Source organism: Vanellus vanellus, assembly GCF_965231255.1.
Source record: "Vanellus vanellus genome assembly, chromosome: 14".
Taxonomy (NCBI): domain Eukaryota; kingdom Metazoa; phylum Chordata; class Aves; order Charadriiformes; family Charadriidae; genus Vanellus; species Vanellus vanellus.
Window position 1 is genome coordinate 3,271,754 of NC_138919.1, and position 24,644 is coordinate 3,296,397.

At 60.0% G+C, this 24,644-nt stretch overlaps 2 protein-coding genes across 2 annotated transcripts; both read left to right on the forward strand.

The window, feature by feature from the left end:
- Nucleotides 1-183: 183 nt before the first annotated feature.
- Nucleotides 184-1,698, forward strand: PTX4 (pentraxin 4; the record flags this gene model as incomplete). Its single annotated transcript, XM_082490719.1, has 2 exons — nucleotides 184-312; nucleotides 448-1,698. 2 exons carry the CDS (start codon nucleotides 184-186, stop codon nucleotides 1,696-1,698), a joined length of 1,380 nt encoding a protein of 459 aa, XP_082346845.1.
- A 722-nt stretch (nucleotides 1,699-2,420) lies between these two features.
- On the forward strand, nucleotides 2,421-23,866 carry CLCN7 (chloride voltage-gated channel 7). The gene is made up of 25 exons (XM_082490680.1): nucleotides 2,421-2,597; nucleotides 10,210-10,281; nucleotides 11,539-11,610; nucleotides 11,831-11,896; nucleotides 12,456-12,588; nucleotides 12,936-13,045; nucleotides 13,822-13,902; nucleotides 14,339-14,401; nucleotides 14,999-15,082; nucleotides 15,236-15,329; nucleotides 15,763-15,827; nucleotides 16,287-16,403; nucleotides 16,737-16,791; nucleotides 17,333-17,393; nucleotides 17,792-17,930; nucleotides 18,212-18,305; nucleotides 19,647-19,816; nucleotides 20,160-20,211; nucleotides 20,851-20,978; nucleotides 21,161-21,246; nucleotides 21,541-21,673; nucleotides 21,798-21,857; nucleotides 22,205-22,381; nucleotides 22,488-22,568; nucleotides 22,681-23,866. Exons 1-25 carry the CDS (start codon nucleotides 2,460-2,462, stop codon nucleotides 22,765-22,767), a joined length of 2,418 nt encoding a protein of 805 aa, XP_082346806.1. The 5' UTR covers nucleotides 2,421-2,459; the 3' UTR covers nucleotides 22,768-23,866.
- Nucleotides 23,867-24,644: the final 778 nt, after the last annotated feature.

The following is a 24,644-nucleotide window of genomic DNA, read 5'->3' on the forward strand; positions in this document are numbered from 1 at the left end:
CAGGGCCAACCACCCCCACAGAGCGCCTGGCCCACGGCCATGGGGCCAGTAGCCCCAGTGCCGGCAGCTGCTGGGGCATGCCAGCACGGCTGTGGATCTCATCACGGTGGAGGCCGCCCCCGAGGGGCACTGCAAGGGCCAGGACTGGCCCTGCCGTGCAGGCAGAAAGAGTCCGGCAGCGGTATGGCTGGGACGGTGCTGCCCCTCTGCCTGCTCCTCGCTGCCGCCCTGCAGGGTGGCCTGACCCAGGCTCTGGGGTCCATGGCCCGTCCCGGTGCCCCACTCGTGCGGCTGCAGAGGCTGGAGGAGCAGGTAGGTGCCCAGGGCCGGGAGGGAAAGCAGCCCAGGGGGGCACTTGGGGTTTTGGGCCGGGCTGGGGATGGGCAACGCCGCAGGGAACTGGCGTGGGGATGTAGGTTCACCCCACCTTGCCCTGCTCCATTGCAGTTTCGCCGGCTGCAGGAGGTGACACTGAGCCATCTCCAGAGCATCGCTGGGAACTACAATATCTCCTACAACATTGACAGGCGCTTCCAGGCACTGGCAGAGCAGGCGGAGGCAGCTGCTGCTGCCCAGGCTGCCCTGGGTGCCAAGCTGGCCCACTTGGCCACCACCAGCCGGCGGCTGCACCGCAGGCTGAAGAGGCTGGAGGGGACAGTGGGTGCCCTGAGCCTGCCACACCACCCACTCACCCACTCACTGGATGAGCCGGTGGAGGCTGGCACTGAGCTGCATGGCCTGCCGGACACTGCCCGGAGCCCAGGCAGCCAGCTGGGGCAGGAGCCATGGGGCCAGGTGGCCCCCAGCAGCACCAGCTCTCGGCACTTGAAGGCAAGGCGGCGGCAGCGACAGCGGGATGAAGGGCACCGGCTGCTGGCTGATGCCAGGCCTGGTGGAGTGCCCAGGGAGGACACGGAGCCTCCCCATGACACAGCACCAGGAGCCCAAGCAGTGGCACTGGCACTCCCCTCCGTGAGCACGGTCCCCCAAGAGCAGCCGCTGGCCCCCCAGCAGCCAGGAGAGGGTCCATACGGGCCCCTGGCACCCACCTCTCCAGCCTGCCACGTCGGCGCCATCCTGCTCTTCCCCAACACCTCCATTGAGCATGTGGCCATCCTGGGGCCGGGGCCACGCCAGGGGCTGCAGGCGCTGTCGCTCTGTGCCTGGCTGACCACCCCAGCCTCCCACCTTGGCGCCCTCCTCTCCTACACCACCGAGGACGGTGGCAGTGAGCTGGCCGTCCGTGGCTATGCTGGGGACCGCTCTGGCTCCATGCGCTTCGTCATCGGGGACAGGGAATTTCGGGAGCTCCCAGTGATGCCGCTCCTGGATGGCAAGTGGCACCACCTCTGCCTCACCTGGTCCTCCAGCCAGGGCCAGTACCGCTTCTATGTGGACAGGCGGCTGCTGGCTGCTGGCTCCGGCTTCCGGCAGGGCTATGAAATTCCTGCTGGTGGCTCACTGATGCTGGGCAGGGAGCCGGACCATCCTGGCGGGAGCTTCAGCATGACGGAAGCCTTTGTGGGTCACTTGGCTGGCTTGGCCCTCTGGAGCCGGGCTCTCCTGCCTGGGGAGGTGGCCAGCATGGCAACCGGCCTGGGGCTGCCCCGTGGCCCCCTCCTCACGCTGGCCGATGCCTCCCTGCAGGGCGGGGTGCGGAGGGTGGCGTGCCCCTGCCTCCAGCACTGCCTGCGATGAGCCCGGCAGCGGGAACGCTGCTGGCTCCCGGTGGTCCAGGCTGGCTCGTGGTGCCTGGTTGGCCTAAGACGCGTCCTCTGGCAGTGAGGGGACACTAGGCGGAGGGGACATCTTAGGACTGGGACCATCGGAGGTGCAGAAAAGAAAAAGGGGTTTCGACAGCCAGCATGGCAGAGGTGGGACCCAGCCCCGGGGCCTGTCCCAAAGCCGGGAGGCCATCAGCTCCTGCCCCCCTGAGGATGTACAGCCCTGTCCTTCCCATTAAAATGCTCTGGGCTGAGGGGAATCTCATTTATTTCTGGTTTCGCTCTTCACTGTAAGGCCCGGTGCCACGTACGGCCGGGCGGGAGCTGCTCGGCACAGGCAGCCGGAGTGACCCCTGCCTGTCCCCTGCCACCGCCACCGCCACCGCCTGCCACTGACTCAGAGGCATTGGGGGGAATTTGTAGCACGGAAAAGCCCGTGACCGGCAGTGAGCCAGCGGCGCCGGAGCAGGTGCCCTGTGTCCCGTGTGTGTCCCCCCCCGCCCCGCCGGGGGGGTTTTTGGGAGCCTTTGGGCCGAGCTGTGCGGCTCCGGGCCCTTCTCCCGGGGAAGGGGGGGGGGGAATGCCAGCGGGACTACAACTCCCATGGTGCCCCGGGGCAGGGCGGCCTCCCCGCCGGCCGCCGTAGAGCTCACGTGAGGGCGGTGGCCCGGCGGTCACATGACCGGCCGGTGAGGCAGGGGCCGGCGGAGGTGTTCGTTGCCGTCGCCGCCTCGCATGGCCAACGTCGCCAAGAAGGTGTCCTGGTCCGGTCGCGACCGCGACGACGAGGAGGACGAGGACGATGAGCGCGCGGGCGAGACCACCCCGCTGCTCAACGGCACCGGCCCCGGGGCGACGGGCGGCGCCCGGCAGGTGGGGACCGGCACCCGGAGGGGGGGAACCGGCGCGCCGCGGGGGGTGTCTGCTCCGTCCCGGGCCCGCCTGCGCCGAGAGGCTGCCGGAGAGGGGCTGGGGATTGGGGTCGTGTCCGCCTTCCCCTCCCCCGTAGCGTGTAATAGTGTGCGTTGCCCCGGGGCCGGGTGGGGGCTACCGGCAGGGAGCCGGGCTTCTGCTCCCTGAGCAGCCCCGGGGGGCAGGTCGGCGCCGCTCCGGGTTCCCTCAAGCCGGGGAAAGCAGGACCCAATAGGGCCCGGTGTGGGGAGAAGCCGGGAGGGAGCCACGGCCGGGGCATGGAGCTCTCGGGTCACTCGTGGGGGAAAAACTGAGCGTGGGGGCTGACTCACTGCCAAACTCCCCCCGCGCTGCACGGCGGTCCCGCCAATACCCGCTCCCATCACGAGCTGCCGGTGCACGGCGATGCTGGTGTGCTGGAGGACCCTGCCGCAGCTCCGGCGCACTCCTCAGCTGTGGGCACAACCGAGAAGGTCCGTGCCAGCAGGACCTGGCGCTGCACGGGGGGCTGCTCCTGCCCGCTGGGGCTGCCCTTTTCATTTCGGCTGCAAGTGTCGTTCTGTGAGAGAGCCCGTTGCCCAGCATGCTGCTGCTGCTGCCCAAACTGATGGGTCGGGCTCAAACACGAGAGCATCTAACGCTGGCATGGTGGTGGATGTCGTGCTGTACGTACGGAACTGTGCTGGCGAAAAGCACGTCCAGGGTGGGCGGTGTTACAAACACAGGGAGGCTGATTTCTTCCTGCAAATTAATTCTGGGTAATTAACTGGAGAGAAGCTTCTCTCCAGTGTACCCGGAGGCTGTTGCTCGGGCAGCGTGCCTAGCAGTCTCTCCTCCACAGGCGGTGTGGTTAGCTGAGGTACGCCGTGGCTCTGGCCGAGGCACTCGGTGCCTGTTAGAGAGCGAAGCTGTGGCCGGGCAGGCCAGGTGAGGGCTGGGGCTGGGTGGAATGTCAAGCCGGGTCCACAGGACACTTCTGTGTCAGCGCCGGGTGGGAGAGGGGTTGGGTCCAGGTGACATCCTCGAATTTCCTATGAAGAGTTCATTGGGAGGCTTGAGCTTAGGCAGGGAGGAGCGGTGCCAGCCTTTGGCAGCTGTTCGCGGGGATGTCTCGCTGAGCATGATTCTGTGCTGCCCTGCTCCTGGGCAAGTCAGAACAGCAGGCTAATTAGAGGGAAATACAGGGTTCGTTAGACTGGAAGTGCCAAGCATGGGGCACAGCGGCTGGGAGGAGTCGCCTGCACCATTGCAGCTGCTCTGTTGTGAAAATAAAAATAATCTTCCTAGCCGGTACCGCAGGACCCCATGTATTTACAACACGGGTGGTCTTTAAAGACCACGTGGTGAGTTCTGCAGGTTTGAAGGGTGTTAAAATAGGGATTAACCAGATCTCGTGGCTGCGGGTCAGTTGGGAAAGAGTTTTTCTGATGGCTTAGAAAAAAATGTCCGAGCCGCTCTACAGCAGGGATGGTTGTTGGTGGAGACCTGGCCCTGCCGATCTGATTTATTGTCACCGTGTCCCTTCACAGCACGGACAGCTCAGGTCCCAGGTGGTGATGAGGTGCTTCGTGGTGTTTTTCTTAGCAAAGGAGGAGAGCGAGTTCCTTGCTGGAGCTCTGGACCACACATGCCCCTGGCAGTGGTACGAACATGGCAGTGGCAGCTGGGTTGTCACTGTAGCACTGGGGTTGCCTTTCAATGGCAGGCAGCTGCTTCTCTCCCTTGGACGGTCCGTTTACCTAGATGTCATATAAATTGAAAAGTGAAGGCGGGACAGCTTTGGCAAAGACACAAAAAAGAGACTGGAGCTGCTTGGCTCGCAGGAGACTTAAACTGGGGTCGTGGTAATACAATAAAAATGTCCCCAGCAGAGCTTCTTCCCTTTCTCACATGTTTGTTTAATGGAAATGAAAGTGATCTTAAAGTGACAAAAGGAAACACAGGTCTATAGTTCTCTGACTGACTGCTGTGAGAGACTGAGATTGGGTGCTTGTGGGTTGGAGGTGAGGAGGAACTGGATAAATGTGCCCGTGACCATAGAGGAGATGCTACAGGGACGTGCCCAAGGTCTCCTGGTTTTGAGGCCAGCTGAGCACTGCTTCGGAGTCAACTGAGCCTTCATCTTCTCACCGGGACTTTCTAGTGTCTCAAGTATATGGAGAGGCTGCCCGTACGTCTGAGCGTCACACCTGCCATGGGCTGCCCCATTCCTGCATTTTTGAGTTGTGTGTGTTGCTTCTCATGCTGAAAAGTGGCTGAACAATTTTAGTAAGAGCGGCGAATTTCTGTCTGTCACTAGGCAGTTTTCAAAAGAGACTACTTCTACTTTGCTACTCATTGAGGATGTGCTCTGTGTGTGTGCTAAAATGGCTTGACTTTGGGATTAGTATAATGCTTGTGCTTCGGGGGGTGCTTAGAACAGGGGGTGTGGGCAGGGGGCCACCAAAATGTGGACCAGGCTGCTGCTGAGTGGCTTGTCCTTCTTAATGCCTGTGTGCTTATTCTGCGTCTCTAGACATTGTTGGTCTTGTTTTCTTTAATTTCAAGTATCAGGGTGTAAAATGCAGCCTTTGTGGCTGGGTGGTGATGCCGGAGGGCTGCTGCACTTCCTGCAATCAGAAAATCTTGGAGGGGGGTGGAGGGAGAAAAAGAGAAGTCTGCTGAGTGAGCCCTGATTCCTGGTGATGGGCTGCAGTCTGCGCGTCCCCTGGGTACCGGCAGAGAGGCTGCCTGTTCCTGCCTGCCTCCTACCGGGAGCCTGGAGTTGGCCTCCCCAGAAAGCCACTGCCTCTGGGTGGTGGCAGGAGCCTCCTCAAGCAGAGGGGTTTTAGTGAGTCCGATCTCTTCTGCTGGGTGCCTGCGCTGTTGGGGACCGTGGCGGTGCTTTAACCTTGTGCTGCTCCTCTGCAGAGGGGACACGTGGGACAAGGTGCCCGGAGGAAGGCAGGTGGGCCAGGACAGCAACGGGATCTCCTGGCCTCATGCAGGTGAGGGGCAAGGAGCAGCCGTGACCTAGAGTGGCGGCGGGAGGCTGGAAGCAAAGTCATAGCCGAGTGGTGACACTACAGGAAAAGTCTGGACGCTTTCTTCCCTTTTATGGGCCTGGAGGTGAGGATTCTCATTCTCTCCTGGTGTGGTGCGTTTCGGGGATGATGGCTGCCTTGGGTTGAAGCCCATTGCAGCTGTGCTTGTGTGTTGGAGGAGGGGGATTTCAACAGCCCTGCAGCTTGTTTTCCCCATATGCTGCCGGTGAGCCACCCGGTGACACAGTCTTGCAGCCTGGAGCTGTCCTTCCCACCCGAGCAGGTACTGGGGGCTCCTCGGCAGAGCATGGAGGGGCCAAGAGGGCTCTGGGGGCTGGGAATCCTCTTCCTTCCTTCCCACTGTTTCTGCAATACTGCTGTGGGCTCCTGATGTGGTCTGCACCGTGCTTTATCTCACTGATAGCAGACAGCCACGTGCTTCCAGTTCGTTAGCGAGCAGCAGGATGGTGATAAGGGGCAGTGTATGGGGGGTGTCTTCATGCCAGGCGGTGGTCACTGAGGGTGGGTGATGCCCTTCAGGGAACAGCCTCGCTGTCTCATCCCTGTGGAAATGGGCTGTGGAGCAGAATCAGACACTCTCTATTTATGGTTCTTCAGAGTGACATCTGGGAGGCACTGCTAGGTCACTCTGCGCGCAGCCCGGGTTGGTTCTGGAGTGCTTTAGCCTCCACTGAAGTCGTTCTGCTGTTCACAAACAGGGATTGCTCTTTGACTGTTCTGTTTGGAGGTAAAGCACTGCTGTGGCATCATGTATATCAGTGTGGCTTCTTGTCACCTTTGCCAAACAGGGACGCTGGCAGCAGTGCTGCTGTCTCCCACCCTGACCTGCAATGCTCCAGGCTGGTGCTGGTATCTGCATTCAGCTGCTGCCACTGGTCCTCGGAGATGATCCTTTTGGGGCATGAGTAGAAGGTGGTGGTTGAGATCTTCCAGATTCTTTTCTTGCTGAGATTGATCCTGAATTTGCTCTTGACCATCTCGGGGCCACACTGGAGTGGGCGGCAGTGTGATGAAGAGGGAAGGTTCCTCAGGAGGTCTCTAGCCCAGCCCCTGCTGAGAGCAGATCTCTTGGACCAGGTCACTCAAGAGCTATGTCCAGTGGAGATTTGGGTATCTCCAAGGACAAAGACTCTACACCTTCTCTGGCCCCAGGTTCAGTGTGTTGCCACCCTCAGGGTGAACATTTGTCTCTAAGCAGAAGTTCTCTTGCTGCTTCTTGTCCCATCAATGTGACACTGCAAGGAAAGTCTGGCTCCATCTTCTCTGTAACCTCTCGTTAGGTGTCTGGAGATGGCAAGATCTCGAGAAGCACTGGCTTCTTCTCATATATCTTACCACATGCTCCAACCCCTGACTGTCTTGCGGAACTCCATCCTGTGTCTCTGTGCCTTTCTTGTCCCGGGGAACCCAAACTGGATGCCAAGTCCCAGGTGTGCTATCACAGATGCCAGACAGAGGTGTGGGATCCCTTCCCCAGACCTCCTGCCTGTGGTCTTGCACCACCAGGGGGTGATTGCCCACCTCCACTGCAGGTTTGTGCCACTGACTCCTCTTCAACTCATCCACCAGCTTGCTGCAAGACTTTTTCAGCACAGCTGCTTTCTAACCCCTGGGGCACGTCCATCCCCGGTGCGGGGCTTCTTGTTTACCTCTGTTGAACTTTGGGGGCTTCCCTCCAACCTGGTGATGCCCTTCTGAGGAGCATCCCTGCCTGCCAGTGTGCCAACTGTCCGGCTGACAAAGATGTTAAGCAGTTTTGGTTCAGGTCTAGGATCCAGACATCTCTTTGCAGAGCTCACAATGGGTAAGGAATGAGCTTTACCACCCAAACGGGGTGAGTGCCGAGGGCTGGGTGCTGTCGCTGTTTGTGTGCTGCTGTTGGAGGCAGGCTCAGCTGGCCTGAGAGACTCTCCTGGGACAGGAGAGCTGTTAACCTATCTGTGTCCTCTGGGTTTTGGCAACAGCGCCTGTTGTTATGTGGAGATAATCGTACTGCAGTCACACCACCATCATATGTACCAGGATCAGCAGCTGTCTTGGCCTGAGTTTGAAAAACATCCGAAGGAGGGTAAGCGCTGTCCATGTGCTCGGTGAACCTTTGAGCCGTTCACAAATAACCTTCTGTCTTGCCTCCTGGCTGCCTGAATCCCCCCTGTCCCTCTTATAAACTCGGGTGCTGATGGAAGTAGCTTTTTCCTGTCCTCCTGGCATGTGATCCCCATGCCGGGCAAGACAGGAGCCAGCCCTCTGCTCGCAGAGCAGCTTGGCCAGTCTGGATGCCAGAGGGATGCCAGGACTTAGGGGGAGGGGAAGGCGTATTAAAAATACGCTGCTTGTCTAACGAAGTTCAGCTTCAGGTTCAACTGCAGCTCCTTTCTCTTCATCTGCGCTTGGGTCCTGCTGCCGCTTAATCCTTTGGGAGCGGAGCTGCCATGCCCTGGCCACTTGCTCTGTAGGGAAGGGGAGTGGTGGGGGGCATCACCAGTTCAGCCACATTTGGTCTTTCTGCAGACCCCCATGGCTAGCAGAATTTCCCCAAAGGGTTGGTCCTGTTTGAGGTCTTGGTGCCTGAGGTCTGAGCCCAGGCATGAGCAGGGGATGTGGCATGAGTGACCATTTCCATCTCATTGCCTTGATCTTGCCCTGGATGTGCAGCATCTAAGGGGAGCCTTAAATCTTTGTGCTTCCTGAAGCCAAGGTGGGTTCCCATGTAAGGTGTCAGCTTTGTGTCTCCCCAGCTTTCAGGGTGAGGACCATGTCCTTTCCCCCACCCCAGGATGTCAGGGACATGGCTGGGACCCCTGCTTGCCACCGGAGCAGCTGGGCACCAGCGGGCACTGAAATGGGCAGTTTCTGCCTCCAGCTCATGACTCTGTGCCAGTTCCCATCCACGTCCCCCTGGGGAGATGACAGCTTTGGGTGTGCCCGGCTCGTAGGAGCCCACTGTCGTGTGCTCTGAATGCTGGGAAAAGGGTCCACCTGGATCCTTTCCATGGGGATTGTGGAGCCATCGTGGACCAGAGCCAAAGCCCAGGTGGGTCTCACCAAACCAGTGTACGAAAACCGCTGCACGGAGCACTTTGTGCTCAGCCCCTCGTTTAAGCTCAGGCTTCTGGGGACAAAAGGGCACCGAAGAGGGTTTGAGAAGCTGAGGCAAAACCCGCCTGCAGGTCAGGGAGCAGATGAGAATGTGGAGCAGACGGAGAAATGGGAAAATAGGTCAGGCTGCAAACACAAAGGGATATTCTTTGTCTGCAGTGACGTGCACGGCTCTCGGCCGCTCTGGCCTGCACGTTCCAGAAGGGATCGGTGGGGATTAAAGCAGCAGGGGCTCGATCTGGGATCTGCCGGCGTGCCGGCAGAGAAGGACTGATGTGCCAGGGCCCTGCTGTCACTTGCCATCCCTCTTTTATTCGCCGGTCCTTTAGCCTGGCACTTGCAGAGGGGTGAGTCTCCAGAGGGATCTTAATGTTGAGCATTGCGTTTGGACTGTGCTTAATGACAGCGCTGCGCGCGTCCTTGTGCATCCCTGTGTTTCACAACGGCGGAGGGGTGACGGCAGCTTGATCCCCTCATGGCACTACCCAGCGGGAGGCTGGCTCAGCTGCAGCCCAAGCCCTTGCCTGCATTGTCCGGGAGATGAGAGGTGCCCTAAATAGACCAAAAACTCCCGTGTTGTGCAATTGCGCTGCCAGTAACAAGCCTGAGTGGTCACTAGCAAAAGGAGAACCTGCTCCCCAGAGGGAGATGCAAATACTCCTTCCCAGCATCATGCCGGGGCCAGCTCGGAGAGGCGCTGGTGTCCCTGAGGCTGTGTGGGAGAAACATGCCCTGCTTGCTGTTGTGCACGCTGGCTGGCAGCCCAGTTGCTCCGGTCCCGGGTGCTTGGAGGGAGATGAACGTGCCGATGTGCTCGTATCCCTGGCTGGGAACCGCTCCCATGGAGCAGATGGCAGAGCCAAACGTGCCCTCCGCCGTCCCTTATTGCTGTCTGGGTGTGTGAGCTGATGGGTGTCCCCCAGAGTGTCTTGGTGTGCTTGTGACTGTGGAGGTGGTGCTTTCTCTCTGGAGGGTCTGTCCCTCCCCAGCTCCAGGGGAGCGTGGAACGTGCTGCTCAGCACGGGTTTGCTGGCTGCATGGCTGCTGTGTCGGGGTGCCGCGCTCCTCAGCTGGAGGCTGTTGGTAACTCTCATCATCTCTCGGGGCTGCTGGTCCCGAATGAGCTGTTGCTGGCTGGCACCTTCCCTGGGGAGAGCTGGCTCTTGCCAGCTAACAGGTCAGAGCAGCTTCCCCAAACCCCCAGCAGACTGCTGCTGCTTCATGCTCCCTCCGGGGTGGTGGGTCCTGCCTCCTCCAGTGGGTCCTCTGAGAGCAGTCCTCTGTGGGTGCTGCTCTTTGGGGGGCTCTGGCAGGCAGGCAGAGCTCAGCGAGGGGCACAGAGCACAAGCACGCAGGCGTGCCAGTTCCTTCCTTCTGCTGAGGTTTGCAGCGCATTGGGGAATTGACCCCGTTTTCCCTTCTCTCCTCAGCTCACTCCTTCCTCCTTCCTGCGCATTGGGCAGCTGAGCAATGTGGACCTCAACGAGGACATCCGTGAGCTGGTGAGTGGCACAGAAAGGGGTTCACCGTTACCGAGATCACTTCCCTTCTTCCACTGACAGCACTAGTGGCTGCTTTTGTCCTCCCCCCCTCACATCCCACTGGTCCCATGTGTACTCCAGCACTTCCTCCTGGGCTGGGTGACCTTTGTGGTGTGGGTAGCTGGCTGCCCTTCTGCCTCGACCGTTGCTGCTTCCTCTTAGCCGCAGTGCTGGCCCAAGGACATCATTGTCCCCTGCCCCACTCTGAGTGCCAGCACCAGCCTGGCGGCACAGGAACCTTCCTCCCGCGGGAGCAAATGTAGGATCCAGTGGCATGGGAAGGGATTTCTTTCATGTTGGGAGAGCTCCAAGCTGCTTCCCTTGCCTGCTGCCTAGCCCAGTGTGAAGGAAAAGGAGGGGATGTACAGTGGGACAGCAGCTGGGGGAAGGTGTCTCAGCCCTGGGGACAGGGTTAGTGGCAGACGGGGCATCTTGTGAAAACTCTCAAATTTCAAGTTATTCCCCTTCCATGCACACTTGAGAAGCTTTTCTTCCCTGGGTGCTCCTGCCTCAGCTCTGGAGCTGTAGGAAAAGCAAACGGGAAGATGACTTTTGCTAAATGTTTCTTGTGGAATTCTTAAATGGGAAGAAATATGTCTTGATCCGGTGCCTCAGAGGAAAGGCTGGGCTGGCTTTGGCCATAGCTGTAACGTGGGGCCAGGGAAGGGTGCAGGGTGCCACTACCCTGGGGGCCCCTCCGGTATTCTCGGTAAATGCCCTAATTCGGAGCTGGGAACAGCTTGCACGGTCAAAGGCGTTTGGGAAACAGAATTTGGTTTCTGCCCAAAAACGCAGGCCTGCTTGAAATAGCTCCTTGCTTTCGGCTGAAGGAATTTCCTGCTGAGGTGAAAGGTTGCCCTCCACTGGAGCACGGAGCTGCTCGGACGCAGTGCCGGATCAACATGGCAGCGCGGTACCTGGCTGGGCGAACCCTCCATCTGTCTGTGGGGAAATCTCCTGCCCAGGGGTGGAGAGGCGGTGGGTAAGGGCGCACGCCTGACAGCCTGTTCCAGCTGGTGTAAATCCCATACATCCACCAACTGGTGGAAAATCATCCTGGATCCTGGCCTGCCAGGCAGCTTGGACTAGGGCTTGGGTCTCTGCAGTCCTCCATGCCTCTCCTGAGTGTGAAAACCAGCATTAAACCAGCAGTTATGTGGTAGAGAGGAGGGTCAGACTCGGACCTGGCCCTCCTAACCTGTGCTTCGCATCCCACAGGAGACAGAGCTCCCTCGGCAGCATCCCAATGAGATCCCCCACAATGAGAAGCTCCTGTCGCTCAAGTATGAGGTGAGTACCCATCTCCCTCTGTCGGCTCTGCCCCCTGGGGTGCAGTGGGTGAGGTACATGGGGCTTGTGGCCACCCAGCTAGAGGGGTTTCAGCGGGCAGGGAGCGGGATCAAGGGAGGAAAAAGGTACAAGGGTGTGGGGGTCTGAGGCCAGCCCTCCCCAGCACGGGCATCTCTTCCCCTGCACTAGACGGTAACAGCATCTCCCTTTCCCAAACTAGAGCTTGGACTATGACAACAGCGAAAACCAGCTGTTCCTGGAAGAGGAGAGGAGGATAAACCATACGGTGAGTCTCGCTGCTGGGGGGCTTCTCTGTGCCGGGGGAGATCATGTCCAAAGCAGCGCTTGAGCTGGGGTGGGTTTATGGACACTGACCAGCTTGTAACAAGCCATAAAACCTCAAGAGCGAGGACCCAGTGTAGGATGGTTTGAACAAGAGCTAGCCTGCGTGTGTGGGGTAGCATTGACGGGAGGCACAGGGCAGGTCTCTGAGCAAAGGGACTTCTGGAGCCATGTGAAGCATCTGCCCTGGGGGTTTGGGGAGTCAGTGCTGCAGCTAGAAGCCCAACAGGAGGGGTCTGATGGAGGCAGACGAGCTGGAAAAGCGTGTCTGCTGTTAGGGGTCCCGCAGAGGGGCAAGGGCACTGGCTTAAAATATGTAAATTGTGGCCATGCTTTGCAATCCTGGGTCAGCCAGCATTGGTTTTCCCTGGGCAGCTCTCCTCAGAGCTGCCCAGGCTTAGGGCTGTGTTGGAGAAGGTGGCCAGGTGGGTTGGAGTTCCCCCGTGATGCTGGCAGGGGCCAGCCTGGGTGCCTGTGGGATCTGATGGCTGTCTGTCCCTCAGGCTTTCCGGACGGTGGAGATCAAGCGTTGGGTTATCTGTGCCATGATCGGCATCCTCACCGGCCTCGTTGCCTGCTTCATCGACATCGTGGTGGAGAACCTGGCTGGGCTGAAGTACCGGGTGGTGAAGGGCAGTATCCTCCCATGGAGCTTTGGCCACCAGCCAGCGGGGAGGTGTGGGATCTCTGCTCCGGGTAGCCACGCGACGGGTGCTGGGGGAGAGGGCAGCGCTTCCTTGCCTGGGTTTGGTGGCACAGACCCTGCTGCCCAAGGTGCTGCTGAGTGCCCAGCTGCTCTGCGGTGCTGAGCTGTGGCCGGTTGCTGTCATAACAGAGGAGGCTCCTCGCAGAAGCCCTGGCTGCCCTAAGTGCGCAGGATCTACTGCGCTGCCGCAGCCCAAGAAGTGTTTTAGCGACGCTTTATTGCGGTGGGAGGGATGGTACCCAACCGATACTGGCCTTTCCTTGAGCCGCCTCCCCAGATATCGACAAGTTCACGGAGAAAGGGGGCCTGTCTTTCTCCCTGTTACTCTGGGCCACCCTGAATGCCAGCGTGGTGATGGTGGGCTCCGTGATCGTTGCTTTCATAGAGGTAAGAGTTTGGAAGTGGCCTGGGTGGGGTATTCCCCTGCCTCCTTCCTGGGCCCTTTATATAGGGGAAGCAGGATCATGTCTCCAGAAAACATGCAAATTTGTGTAATAGCAAATGTATTTCTGCCGAACTGGCTCTTGGTAGCCCCAGTTCCTTGGCGTTGGCTCCAGCTATGCTGTCGAGTTTCTTCTGGGGTGTCAGACTGGCAGGACATGCTGCCCTTCGCTGGCAGCCTGGGGCAGAGGGTGTGCTCCAGCCTTGGGCAGCTCTCACAAGCCTTGGCCCCAGCTCGGCTGGCCTCTCCGTGTTGGGTGGACGTGAGTGCCTGTAGAGAGCAGGCTGGTCTGGTGCTTCGGAGACACGCTCGGGAGGACAAGCCAGAGACTGGGGCCAATTGCAGCTGGGAGGTGGTGATGGCTCCCCACGGGGCCACTCTGAGTCAGTGGTGTCTTCCTGGTGGCTTTGCCCTTGCTCTCCCTGGCCACCAAGTGTGAGCCTTCTGCAGCACCAGGCCTCCTGCTATGGCATATGGTGGGGACAGCCTGGTGTCCCCCAAGAACCCAACCAGCTCCTTCTCCCTGGCATGTTTGCCCTTAAGGGCAAGTGGGTGCCTCCCTCCAGCCCACCTCCAGAGCCTGTAGATAGGCTTTGGCCTCATCTCTGAGCCTCCCCGAGGGTGTGCTTGGTGTGCCCTGTGCTGAGGGATGGGGGTAAAGTGGCCACCGTGTCCCCATCCTGTATGTGGCAGCCACTCACGCTCTCCCTGCTTCCTGCAGCCTGTTGCAGCCGGCAGCGGCATTCCCCAGATCAAATGCTATCTCAACGGTGTGAAGATCCCGCACGTTGTCCGGCTCAAGGTAGGAAGGGGGAGGTGATGGGATGCGTGCCGTCTGCCTGCGATGGTGTCCCCTCCACCGGGCTGGCCCGGGCATCTTGTGCCCTCATGGGGTGGTCCCTGCCTGTGCTGCGGCAGAGGGGGAGCTGGCATGACCTCCCCACCACGCTGCTGGGCTCCGTAGTTGTTCCCTCTGGTGTCAGGCAGTGAAACCTGCTCTGGGATCAGCAGCTGGCACTGGGAAGAGCAGCTTTGGGGCATTTTTGCTCTGGCCAGGAAGAAAGTTGGCCAACCCCATTGCCACAACGGGGGGGGTGATGGGCTGAGAGTCACAAGTCCCCCAGGGTTGCTGGCTCCTGCCACTGCAGCTGGCTGGGACAGTGTCCCCTGTGGCTGCCGTGGTCATGTCCCTCGTGTCACCCTTGTGATGTGCTGTGCCTGTCGTCTCTGTTTTGCAGACCCTGGTGATCAAAGTCTGCGGGGTCATCCTCTCGGTGGTTGGTGGCCTGGCTGTTGGGAAGGTGATGTACACAAACAGCTCTCCAGAACACTCCTGGCGTGTTGGTACCCTCTGCTGGCACATGTGCCACAGCCTGTCACCAGCCCCATGCTGGGAACAGGGCACTGGTAGCCCTGTGGTGACTTCCCAGTTTTACACCCTGACCTGCTGGCCAGGGTGGCTGCAGTGTGGCCAGGCTTGGGGACACCATGGGGTGTGTGGTGCCAGTCCCTGGGGTGCACAGTGCCACAAAGCCAGCCCGTGAGTGGCTCGACTGAGGGCAGGAGAGCAGCATGGGTGGTTGTCCCTGCAAATGTTAGATAGAGGGCACCTGGATGCCCTGCTGGGATCTTGCTAGCTTGCTGGGATCAAAGGCAGGCCCCTGTCCCCTTGGATGGAGGGGAGTGCTGGTGGGAACAGGAGGTGGCCGCAGGGACCACTCATTAGAACAAGGATTTAGGGGGAAATCAGCAAACTCTCTGCAGACACTTGGCACTGTGTGCCTGAGTACTGGCCTCCAGCTTCTTCGGGGCTGAGACCTGGTGAGCAGCGTTCAACCGTCCCTGGCTGTCCCTGGGGTTCTTCCTTCTCTGGTCCGACTCCGCTCTCCTGCCTGTAGGAAGGACCCATGATCCACTCTGGAGCGGTGATTGCTGCTGGGATCTCCCAGGGAAGATCTACGTCTTTAAAGCGAGACTTCAAGGTTGGTGTTGGGGGCTGAGGGGCTGTGCTGCCGGTCCCTGTCCTGTGCCCAAACCGGGCTGTTCCTCTGGGTCACGCTGGTGGCTTTCCCCATGTCTCCCCTAAACTCATGCCTGTGGCCAGCCCTAAACCTGCCTTCGCTTCGGTGTTTCAGATCTTCGAGTACTTCCGCAGAGACACAGAAAAGAGGGACTTTGTCTCAGCCGGAGCTGCTGCTGGCGTCTCGGCTGCGTTTGGTGCCCCTGTGGGTGTGTGTCTTGGCTCTCTGATGCCGAGTGGTGCCTGCACGTGGATCTTGTGAGGAGGTTGCTCCCACTTGCGTGGAGACAGCTGCCAGGATCTGCCTAGGGCACTGCAGGAGCCCTCCTGCAAAGTTCCCGACCTCATTCTGAGCTGTCCTGCCCCACCACGCAGGTCTCGGCAAGAGAGGAGGGGGATTATCTGTCTCGGATCCCAAATGTTGCCTCCCTGGGATGGAGGAGGGCAGCGGAGGGGCTTCACTGCCATCAATACATCACTGGTGGCTGGGTGGGCTTGCTGGTCCCTTTGCTGGAGCCTGTGAGGTCTGGGACAGTGTGGGGCATGTGGGCTGGGATGAATTTGGGTTCCTCAGCTGGTGTTGTGAGCTAAGGGTCCATGGCATGTGCCCCTTGTGAAGGTGTTTGTGTCTTGCATTTGCAGGGGGTGTCCTTTTCAGCTTGGAGGAAGGGGCTTCCTTCTGGAACCAGTTCCTGACGTGGAGAATTGTAAGTGCTGGAAAACAGGAGCAGTAAATCAAGGGCTGCTGGCTCCAGCGTGGGGCGTTGCCTTTTCCCCATGCCCCGCAGCCCCAGGCCTTCTGCCATCCCTGCCCCAGCTGGGCAGCTGTGCGTAGCGCATCCCAGGGAACAGCATCCCAGCTCCCCTTCTGTGTCCTGGTCCTCAGGGGTTGAATTGGGAGCTGGCTGTGTTCCATCTTGCTGCCAGCTCCTTTCCAAGGGAGCCACCTTGCGCTGCGCCCCAGGGAAATGGAGAGGCAAAAAGAGGAGTGAGTCCCTAGTCGGTGTAAGCTGCCTGGTGCTGCTACAGGGAACATGGCTTCTTGTCCCCACCACACCGTGGGTACCAAGGGCCTCAGGGGCAGTTTGGGGTAGTGTGGGGGGCATGTGGTGAGGGAGCGGGGTTGGAGGCCTCTGGCAGTGACTCTGGGCTGCATCTCCTTCCAGTTCTTTGCCTCCATGATCTCTACGTTTACGCTGAACTCTGTCCTGAGTGTTTACCACGGCAACGCTTGGGATCTCTCTAGCCCTGGGCTCATCAACTTTGGCAGGTTTGATACTGAGGTATGGACAGATATTCCCCATGTAGGGTTCTGTTGGGGGGGTTAGAAGCAGCCCACAGCAGCTTGGGGCCACCAGTCTGTCTTAAAACATCACCCAGGGGCTGAGGCAGGCTCTGCCCTAGCGGGTTGTGGGGTCTGGCCAGGTCCCAGCTCCACTAACCCCAGCAGAAGGCTTTTCTGCAGCTACTGCTGGGTCTGGGGGCTGCATGGTGTCTGGGGGAGACTTTGGGGCAGCTCTGGGAGCTGCTTGCTGGCGCAGGCTGGTGCTGTCCCACCATCTGCGGGGCTGCAGATGGGCCAGGAGATCTGTAACCAGTTTCTTTCTTGCTTGCAGAAAATGGGATACACAATCCAGGAAATTCCTATCTTCATCTTTATGGGAGTGGTTGGTAAGAGAGTGCTGCTCTTTCAATTTCATTAGTCTGAATAATTTCCTCTGTTCTCTGTCTGGGTCTAAAAAGCTTTGGGATCCAGTTTCTTGGGGAGAGTGGGAAATCCATTAAACTCTGGAGCAGAGGCTGCTTATGGGGCTCACACGGGGGCGAGAGCTGGATCCTGGCCCACCCCTTACCCTTGTAGCAAAGGTGAGACCCTTTAATCCATGTACTGCAAAGTCGTGGAATGGGGTGAGTGCATCGCAGCCTGGGCAGCCCCGGGCAGCCCCTTGCTTTCAAACGAGCTGCCCTTATTCCTGCAGAGTTGGTCTGTCCCTTGCCTGCCTAGTGCCAGTGCTGTGACGCTGGCCCCCAGTGGCCCTGCTACTGGTCCCGGGCTCCCCTTGGTGTCAGGACCTGGCTGTCTCTGCAGGGACAGCGTCACCCTTGGTGGGTTGTTGATGTCTCCCTGAGCTTCACGGGTTCCTTGTGTGCTGGGCAGCCGTAGGAGAGCCTGGGACCTGCGTGCTGAGCTTTGCCTCTTCTGCATTCACAGGCGGGATCCTCGGGGCCCTCTTCAATGCCCTCAATTACTGGTTAACGATGTTCCGGATCAGGTAAGAGCTCGTGGGTAACTAAGGTGATTGACATGGGTTGGCAGCTTCCAGGGCATCACTCCTCTTGGGCGTTTATGGGCCACAGCTTTCTGGGCTTGGCTCGGCACTGTCCCCTCAGCCAGATCACATCAACCCATCCATGGGAGCTGTGCCCGGCTCCGTGCAGGGGAGGTGGACAGGTCTGCTGGAGCTGGCTGGGCAAAGCTGCTCCTGCTGCTGGCCTCCTGCCCCAGGTCCCCACAACAGCTTCGCTAGAGGACAGAGCGCAGGACAGCCTGGCAGGGCTCTGGGAAGGGAGCAGATCACTCTGTATGCCCAATGTGATGTACCACGCCAGGCTGTGGGTGATCCTGCTGGCACCCCTGGGTGCCACCCTCACTCCTCTGCTCCCTTTGCAGGTACATTCACCGGCCCTGCCTCCAGGTGGTTGAGGCCATGCTGGTGGCAGCGGTGACGGCGACCGTGGGTTTCGTCATGATTTACTGCTCGAGAGACTGCCAGCCCATCCAGGGGAGCTCGGTGGCATATCCACTGCAGGTAGGACATGCCGGAGAACCGTAGGGTGGGGGACACCCTGAGCCTGAGCAGAGGCTGAGGGCTGAGCAGGGAGATGAGACCCTGCTGGGTTTTGTGGCACTGGACCTCACAGTCAATGCCCTCCACTGCAGGCAGAGATGGAGACCCAAGTGTGGCATTGGTGTGCTTGCTGCCCAGAGCTGCCTCCTGGCTGGCACACATTCCCCGGAGCCTGGTAGCCTTCCCTGTCGCAGGGCAGCCCGGATCTGCCACATCTAACTCTCTCTTTTCTTCCCCCTCAGCTTTTCTGTGCTGATGGAGAGTACAACTCCATGGCCACTGCCTTCTTCAACACACCCGAGAAGAGCGTTGTCAACCTCTTTCATGACCCTCCAGGTCTGTGCACCCGGCGAGTGGGTCCTTGAGCATGAGCAGAGCAGGGCTGGGCTCGCGTGAGGTGACCGACCTGTTCCCTGGCTGCTTGCGGGACGACAATCACCATGGCCCCATGAGGGCAGGAGTGGATCCAACAAAGCTCTGTGCCTGCTCCTTTCCTGCAATGGTGGAAGGAGGTGGTGCACCTGGTGGCACCTATGAGCTCCGCCAAAGAGTTGTGGTCTTTGGAGCCTGTGGAGGAGGACCTGGTCTTGTTTGCCCATGTTTGCAAGCTGTCGCTTCTAAATTTTGTGGGAGCGTGTCTGACCCTTGCTGGCTGCCTGAAGTCTGTCCTGGAAATGTCCCTAGCTGTTTTCTTAATTAACAGGGCCTCTTGCCCCAGAATGACTTTACCTTCTGGGCAGGTTGCGGAGGTGGATCTTGAGGTTTGGATTTGCTTGAGAAATGCAGTTTGGCTCCCAGGTTCCAGCTCCTGTTTCTCTTGGACCTATTGTAATGACAGTGTGCCCTCTGTCTGCTGGTCTGAGTGTTGTGCCCAGCTGCATGTGGATGGGGAACAGAGCTCCAAATTTCCAGACCCTCCACCCAGAGAGTGCAGCTTGGCCACCTGATGCCAAGTGATGACTGTCCTGTGTCTTGGGGCTGCTCCCTGCAGTGCTGGGTCCTCCCTGGCTCAGGGCTTCGGTCCGTTGACCTCCCTGAAGGAGAGGTTGCAAAATACTTCTTTAAACTCAACTGAGCTGCTCAGCAATCCTAAAATAGCAGTAGGCTGAGTCCTGGGGACAGCAGGGTCTCACTGTAATGGCCCGGCCTGCACCATGGTGCAGCTTGGGACTGGCCAGAGCAGCCGTGGGAGCTGTGGGACAGGGGCTGGTTTGCAGGACCTACTTTGCTGATCCCAAAGCTGGTGGTAGGACCCTTGCTGGCTCACCAGCACCTCTGTCCTCCTGACCCCGTCTTCCAGCGCTGGCGGTCCCTTGGGGCTTTCAAGTTCGTCATGCTGCTTTCACGGGGAGGCTGGGAACCGTGGGGCTGGGAGGGGATGGGTCATCATAGGGTGCGAGATGGAGGAAAGGCGTGTGCTGGACTTGGTGGGATGGGAGGACTTGGGATGGCACCGGCCGGCTGGTGGGGCCCTTGAGGGGGCAGAAACAACCTAAAGAGCTGATTTTTTGAAAGGCTTGTACTGCCAGGGCGGAAGGTACACCCAGTGTGAGGGGCTCTCACTGCTAAGAGTGTGTTGTGGGGCTGCTGCTGTCCATTCTCCCATGGCTGCAGCTCATTGTGGTGTTCTCTGGGCTGCGGGACCAGCACTGACTCTCCATTCTCTCTCCACCTTAGGCTCCTACAACCCCATGACGCTGGGCATGTTTACACTGATGTATTTCTTCCTGGCCTGCTGGACCTACGGCCTCACAGTGTCTGCGGGGGTCTTCATCCCCTCCCTGCTGATCGGCGCTGCTTGGGGGAGGCTCTTCGGCATCTCCCTGTCCTACCTGACCAAGGGCTCGGTGAGTCCTTGGTGGGAAGGGGTGCTGGGCAGGGGGAGCTGTGGCACCCAGCCCTCTTCCCTCGCTGCTGGGCAGGTGGCATGTGCAGGCAGTGTGCGTGGAGCTGGCTAAGAGCTTGGCACAGCCATCTGGAGTGGGTTGGCTCCTCGCTTGATGTCTTCCTGAGCTGGCTCTGAGCTTTCCCACGTCCCGATGGAGCCCAGCCAGCAGCTGGGCTGTGCAGGGCCCTTCAGGCACTCCTCCCCACTTTGGAGGAGGGTTTGGGGGGCCAGGGTACTGCACACGATCTCTGGATGCCCTGGAGCCAGCAGTTGACTCAGCTCCTTCTCTCTCCTGTGCTCAGATCTGGGCTGACCCCGGGAAGTACGCCCTGATGGGAGCTGCCGCACAGCTGGGTGAGTTCCCCACAGCACAGTCTTGGCCACCTCCTGCTCATGTCGGGGTGAAGGTGGCATGGGAGAAAGCGGTCTGTGCTTCCCTGGTGCAGCTTCTTCCCTAGCTGAAGCTGAGCCTGGCTGTCGGCTTCCTAACGACCCTGCCAAGTGTGGGCAGCGCTGGGGCACTAGTGAGGGCTGGGCTTTTCCAGGGCATCCCTGCGTGTGTGGGTGGTCCTGTATTGCTGAAACCCCACCTGGAGTACCGCATCCAGCTCTGGGGCCCCCAACACAAGAAGGACATGGACCTGTTGGAGCAGAGCCAGAGGAGGCCACGGAGATGCTTCAAGGGCTGGAGCACCTCTGGTGTGAGGCCAAGCTGAGAGAGTTGGGGGTGTTCAGCCTGGAGAAGAGAAGGCTCCGGGGAGACCTTAGAGCCCCTTCCAGTCTCTAAAGGGGCCCCAGGAAAGCTGGGGAGGGACTCTTGATCAGGGAGTATAGCAGGGCGGGGGGGGGTGGAACTAGTTGATCTTTAAGGTCCCTTCCAACTTGAACTATTCTATGATTTTACGTGCAGAGACTGAGGGGCCTTGGGTACTTTGCTATTCTCTCACCCCATGTTTCCCTGCCCCCCCTAAACCTCTTGGGTGCCTCTCACAGGTGGGATAGTGCGGATGACGCTGAGTCTCACTGTCATCATGATGGAGGCAACAGGCAATGTCACCTATGGCTTCCCCATCATGCTAGTGCTGATGACAGCGAAGATTGTGGGAGACTACTTTGTGGAGGTGAGGGCTGGTGTGCTCACCGGGAGCCTGGGACCCAGCAAGAGGCGGTGGGTTGGGGGTACTGGGGAGGTGCTGGGGGGGGCCAGGACAAGCGTGTGCTCCCTCTTGGAGGGGAATTGCTGCCTGGCTGTACACCTCAGCATCTCGACAGCCTTCTCCTGACAGCTTGGTTCTCATTGCAGGGGCTTTACGACATGCACATCCAGCTGCAGAGCGTGCCCTTCCTGCACTGGGAGGCGCCAGTGACGTCCCACTCCCTCACGGCCAGGTAGGTGGGCTGGGGGATGCTCATCACTCCCGGGGCAGCAGCTTTTGGACCACGCTGTTGGCCTGAGCTGCAAATGGAGGTGGTGACATACTTGGGTCCCAGGAGCCTGCTGTCCCTTGGTGCCAGCAACCCAGCTCCTTCCCCAGCAGCGACTGTGGTCTGCAGTGCATTCCCTGTGTCGCTGGCAGGTTTTAGGGACAGGAGGCATCAGGGCTGCAGAGGTGTGTGTACTGGGGGGGATATTTGCTGGCGTGTTGCTGTGGGGCTGTGTTCCACACCGACCCTTCCCTGCAGGGAGGTCATGAGCACTCCTGTCACCTGCCTGCGGAGGATCGAGCGAGTGGGCACAGTTGTGGACATCCTTAGCGACACTTCCTCCAACCACAATGGCTTCCCGGTGGTGGAGAGCAACCCTGACACCACGCAGGTGGGCTGGGCAGAGAGGATGCAGCTGGGGGTTGGCCATGCAAGGGCTGGCCGTGGTGTGGGACCCTCGCCCTTACTTCCCTGCCACTTCCCAGCCCTGTCTCATGCACGGTGCTCTGTCACAGGTGGCAGGACTGCGGGGTTTGATCCTCCGTTCCCAGCTCATCGTCCTGCTGAAGCACAAGGTGGGTGATGCTGCGAGGAGGCCGTTTGGTCTATGTCTGAGCCCCTGTGTGCCTGTTCCACTGCTGCCTCAGGTGCCTTGCTCAGGAGGAGCTGGCTAAGGGTCCCTGTGATCTCCCTCAGCTCACCTGAGGAGACGGTGGGGGCTGCCATGCCGTGCTGGGGTTACCCCAGCGTCATCCTGCACCCCACTGAGCTCACAAACCCTGAGGGGATGGGAAATAGGCTGTTCTTCTGCAGATGGTCTATCTGTCACATGCTCCTGCCCTCTCACCTTCCTGTACACTGCCCTGGCCCCAGTGCCTATTGGCACTGCTGGATGGTCCCTGACGGTCTCTCTTCTCCTAAGGTTTTTGTGGAAAGGGCCAACCTGAGCCTGGTGCAGCGGCGGCTGAAGCTGAAGGATTTTCGGGACGCCTACCCCCGCTTTCCACCCATCCAGTCCATTCACGTCTCCCAGGACGAGCGCGAGTGTATGATCGACCTCAGCGAGTTCATGAACCCCTCGCCCTACACTGTGCCTCAGGTAAGACCTGGGGACCCCTCTGCACCCCAGCATGCCGGGGGTCATGGGTGGGCGATGGATGCTGGCTGGGCATGCCGCAGCCGTGCAGCCCCGCTCTGCCTTGCAGGAGGCATCTCTGCCACGGGTGTTCAAGCTCTTCCGAGCCCTGGGACTGCGGCACTTGGTGGTTGTGGACAATCGCAATGAGGTGAGTCCCCGCTCCCTGTGTGGGAGCAGCCTGGGCTCCTTGGGGGGACACTGCCCTTGTCCCCAGGCTCTGCATGCCAGTATGGGGCTGTACCCTGTCCCTTTCCCAACAGGTGGTGGGCATGGTCACCCGCAAGGACCTTGCCAGGTACCGGCTGGGGAAGGAAGGCCTGGAGGAGCTCTCACTGGCACAGACGTGATATGGGGCTGCGCTGCCCAGCAGAGACGTGCCCCAGCCCCTTGGAGCTGGGGACTCCCTTTTTTTGGGAGGAGGGGAGAGGACTGGGCTAGCCTGTGCAGGCATCATGGTGCCTGGAGCACCGGCATGGCAATTCTGCCCTGGCTCTCCTGCCCGTCACTGCCTTCCCCTGTCTACTGCCTCCTCTTCTCACCCCTTCCTCTGCTTCCCTAGGGGATCAAAATGCACCCTTGGCTCCGTTAGCTCCTGGCATAGGCTTTCCCTGAGGGGTGGGTGAAGGCTGGAGCGTGCCGGGGGCAGCAGAAGTGCCCTGCTGAGCTGGGCGCAGTTCTTATCCATGGCATGTGGCCTCCATCACCTCATCCACCCAGCCTGGCTGTCCCAGGACCTAGCCCTGCCCTGGCCCCTGCTGCAGGGCCTGTGTGGGGAGTGGAAGGGACATGGTGGGGCTCCCTCCTGCTTCCAGGTCCCTGTCCCCACTGTGCTGTGCTCCTGCTGGCTGGGTCAGGCTGAGCCCCAGGGCTGGCTCCTGCATCTCTGCCCTGCTCAGCTGTGCAATAAAAGGGCTCCTGTGGTTCAGCAGCTGCTGCCTCTTGCTCTTTCTTGGCTCCCACCACTATGCTGACCCTAACCCCCCTGTGGGGAGCCACCCCTGGTGTTCAGGGCAGGGAGGGGGAGGGGAGAGCTGCCTGCTCTGGGCAGTGTTGGTCCTGCAGCCTGTGTCCCTAGTCTGTGCCGCTCTGCCACTCCTGCCCTCCTTGCACCATTGCTGCTGCCACCTCTGCCCGTGATGGAGTCCAGAGTCACCCCTGGGTGTGTTTCTGTACTTGCTGCAGCTTGTTCTGGCCCTTGCCAGGCACCTCAAAACCCACCACCCGCCCTGGATCTGGTCAGGGGCAGGGAGCAGAGCCTGCACTCCCCTGGGTGATGAGGAGGGCTTCAGCCCTGGCACCTCCTGCTATTCCTCCTCCTCACCTTGGCATTGCCCCCTGCCCTGGCGTGGGGCTGCCCCCTACTCCCTCAGGCAGGGGCAACCTGGTGGCTGGGGGGGCTTTCGACTGCAGGATACTGTGCTGAAATAAAGCTTGTTTGTACTTTTATTGTGGTGCTGCCTCTCTCTTGCTTCCCTTCTTCTGCCAGTGCTACTGCCCAAGCTCAGTGCCATGTCTGTTGGTGTCCCCCCTGGGCCTGAGCCAAGCTGCGTCCCCACTGCTGATGCTGGGAGGGCACCAGCCAGGGCCCCCACCTTCCTCGGCCCCCCCGGCACGGATGGACTGCTCAAGGCCGGGGGGTGGCTGCCCCTTCCCGGCTGCTTTTCCCTTTCAAGGCCAACAAAGAGCCACCACAAAGCGGAGAATGCCTCAGCTGGGCCCTGGTAACAGTGGGGCCGTGGGGAAGGGCCAGCTGCCCTCCCAGTGCTGTGGGATGGCCCTGCTCTCCCGTGTGGGTCCGGTTCCCCGGCACTGCCATAGGCAGGGGAGCTGTGGGGTGCAGTGGGTCCCCGAGATAGTGATGGGTCCCTGCTGGGTGCTGGCAGCCGGGTGCTTTATGAGGCCCCACGTCGCCCTTTGCCCCGGCGCAGCTGAGATAAGGGGATGGGATCCACTGACTTGGGCCGCAGAGTAAACACGGGCTGCTGGCTCCTGCCGGCACCGCGCTTCCCTCCTCTTCCTGCTGCTGGGGCAGCCGGTGGCCCCTGAGGGCCACGCCAAGCGATGGCCCTTTGTCACCGGCAGCAGGGACACTGCAGTGGTGGGCGGCAAAGGACACTGCATATGCTGGTGCCTGGCGGGAGTCATTTATTCACTCGTCCCATCGCCAGCTCTGACCCGGCAGCATCAGGTGCCCCAGCGCTGGCACCAGGGCTGCCGGGTTTAC

Excerpts from the sequence above, each read along its gene's own strand:
- CLCN7 (XM_082490680.1), top strand. The coding sequence starts at position 2,460 with ATGGCCAACGTCGCCAAGAAGGTGTCCTGGTCCGGTCGCGACCGCGAC. Across the intron at positions 13,903-14,338 it reads CGCACGTTGTCCGGCTCAAG|ACCCTGGTGATCAAAGTCTG; the intron begins GTAGGAAGGGGG and ends TCTGTTTTGCAG. Across the intron at positions 15,083-15,235 it reads CTTTAAAGCGAGACTTCAAG|ATCTTCGAGTACTTCCGCAG; the intron begins GTTGGTGTTGGG and ends TCGGTGTTTCAG.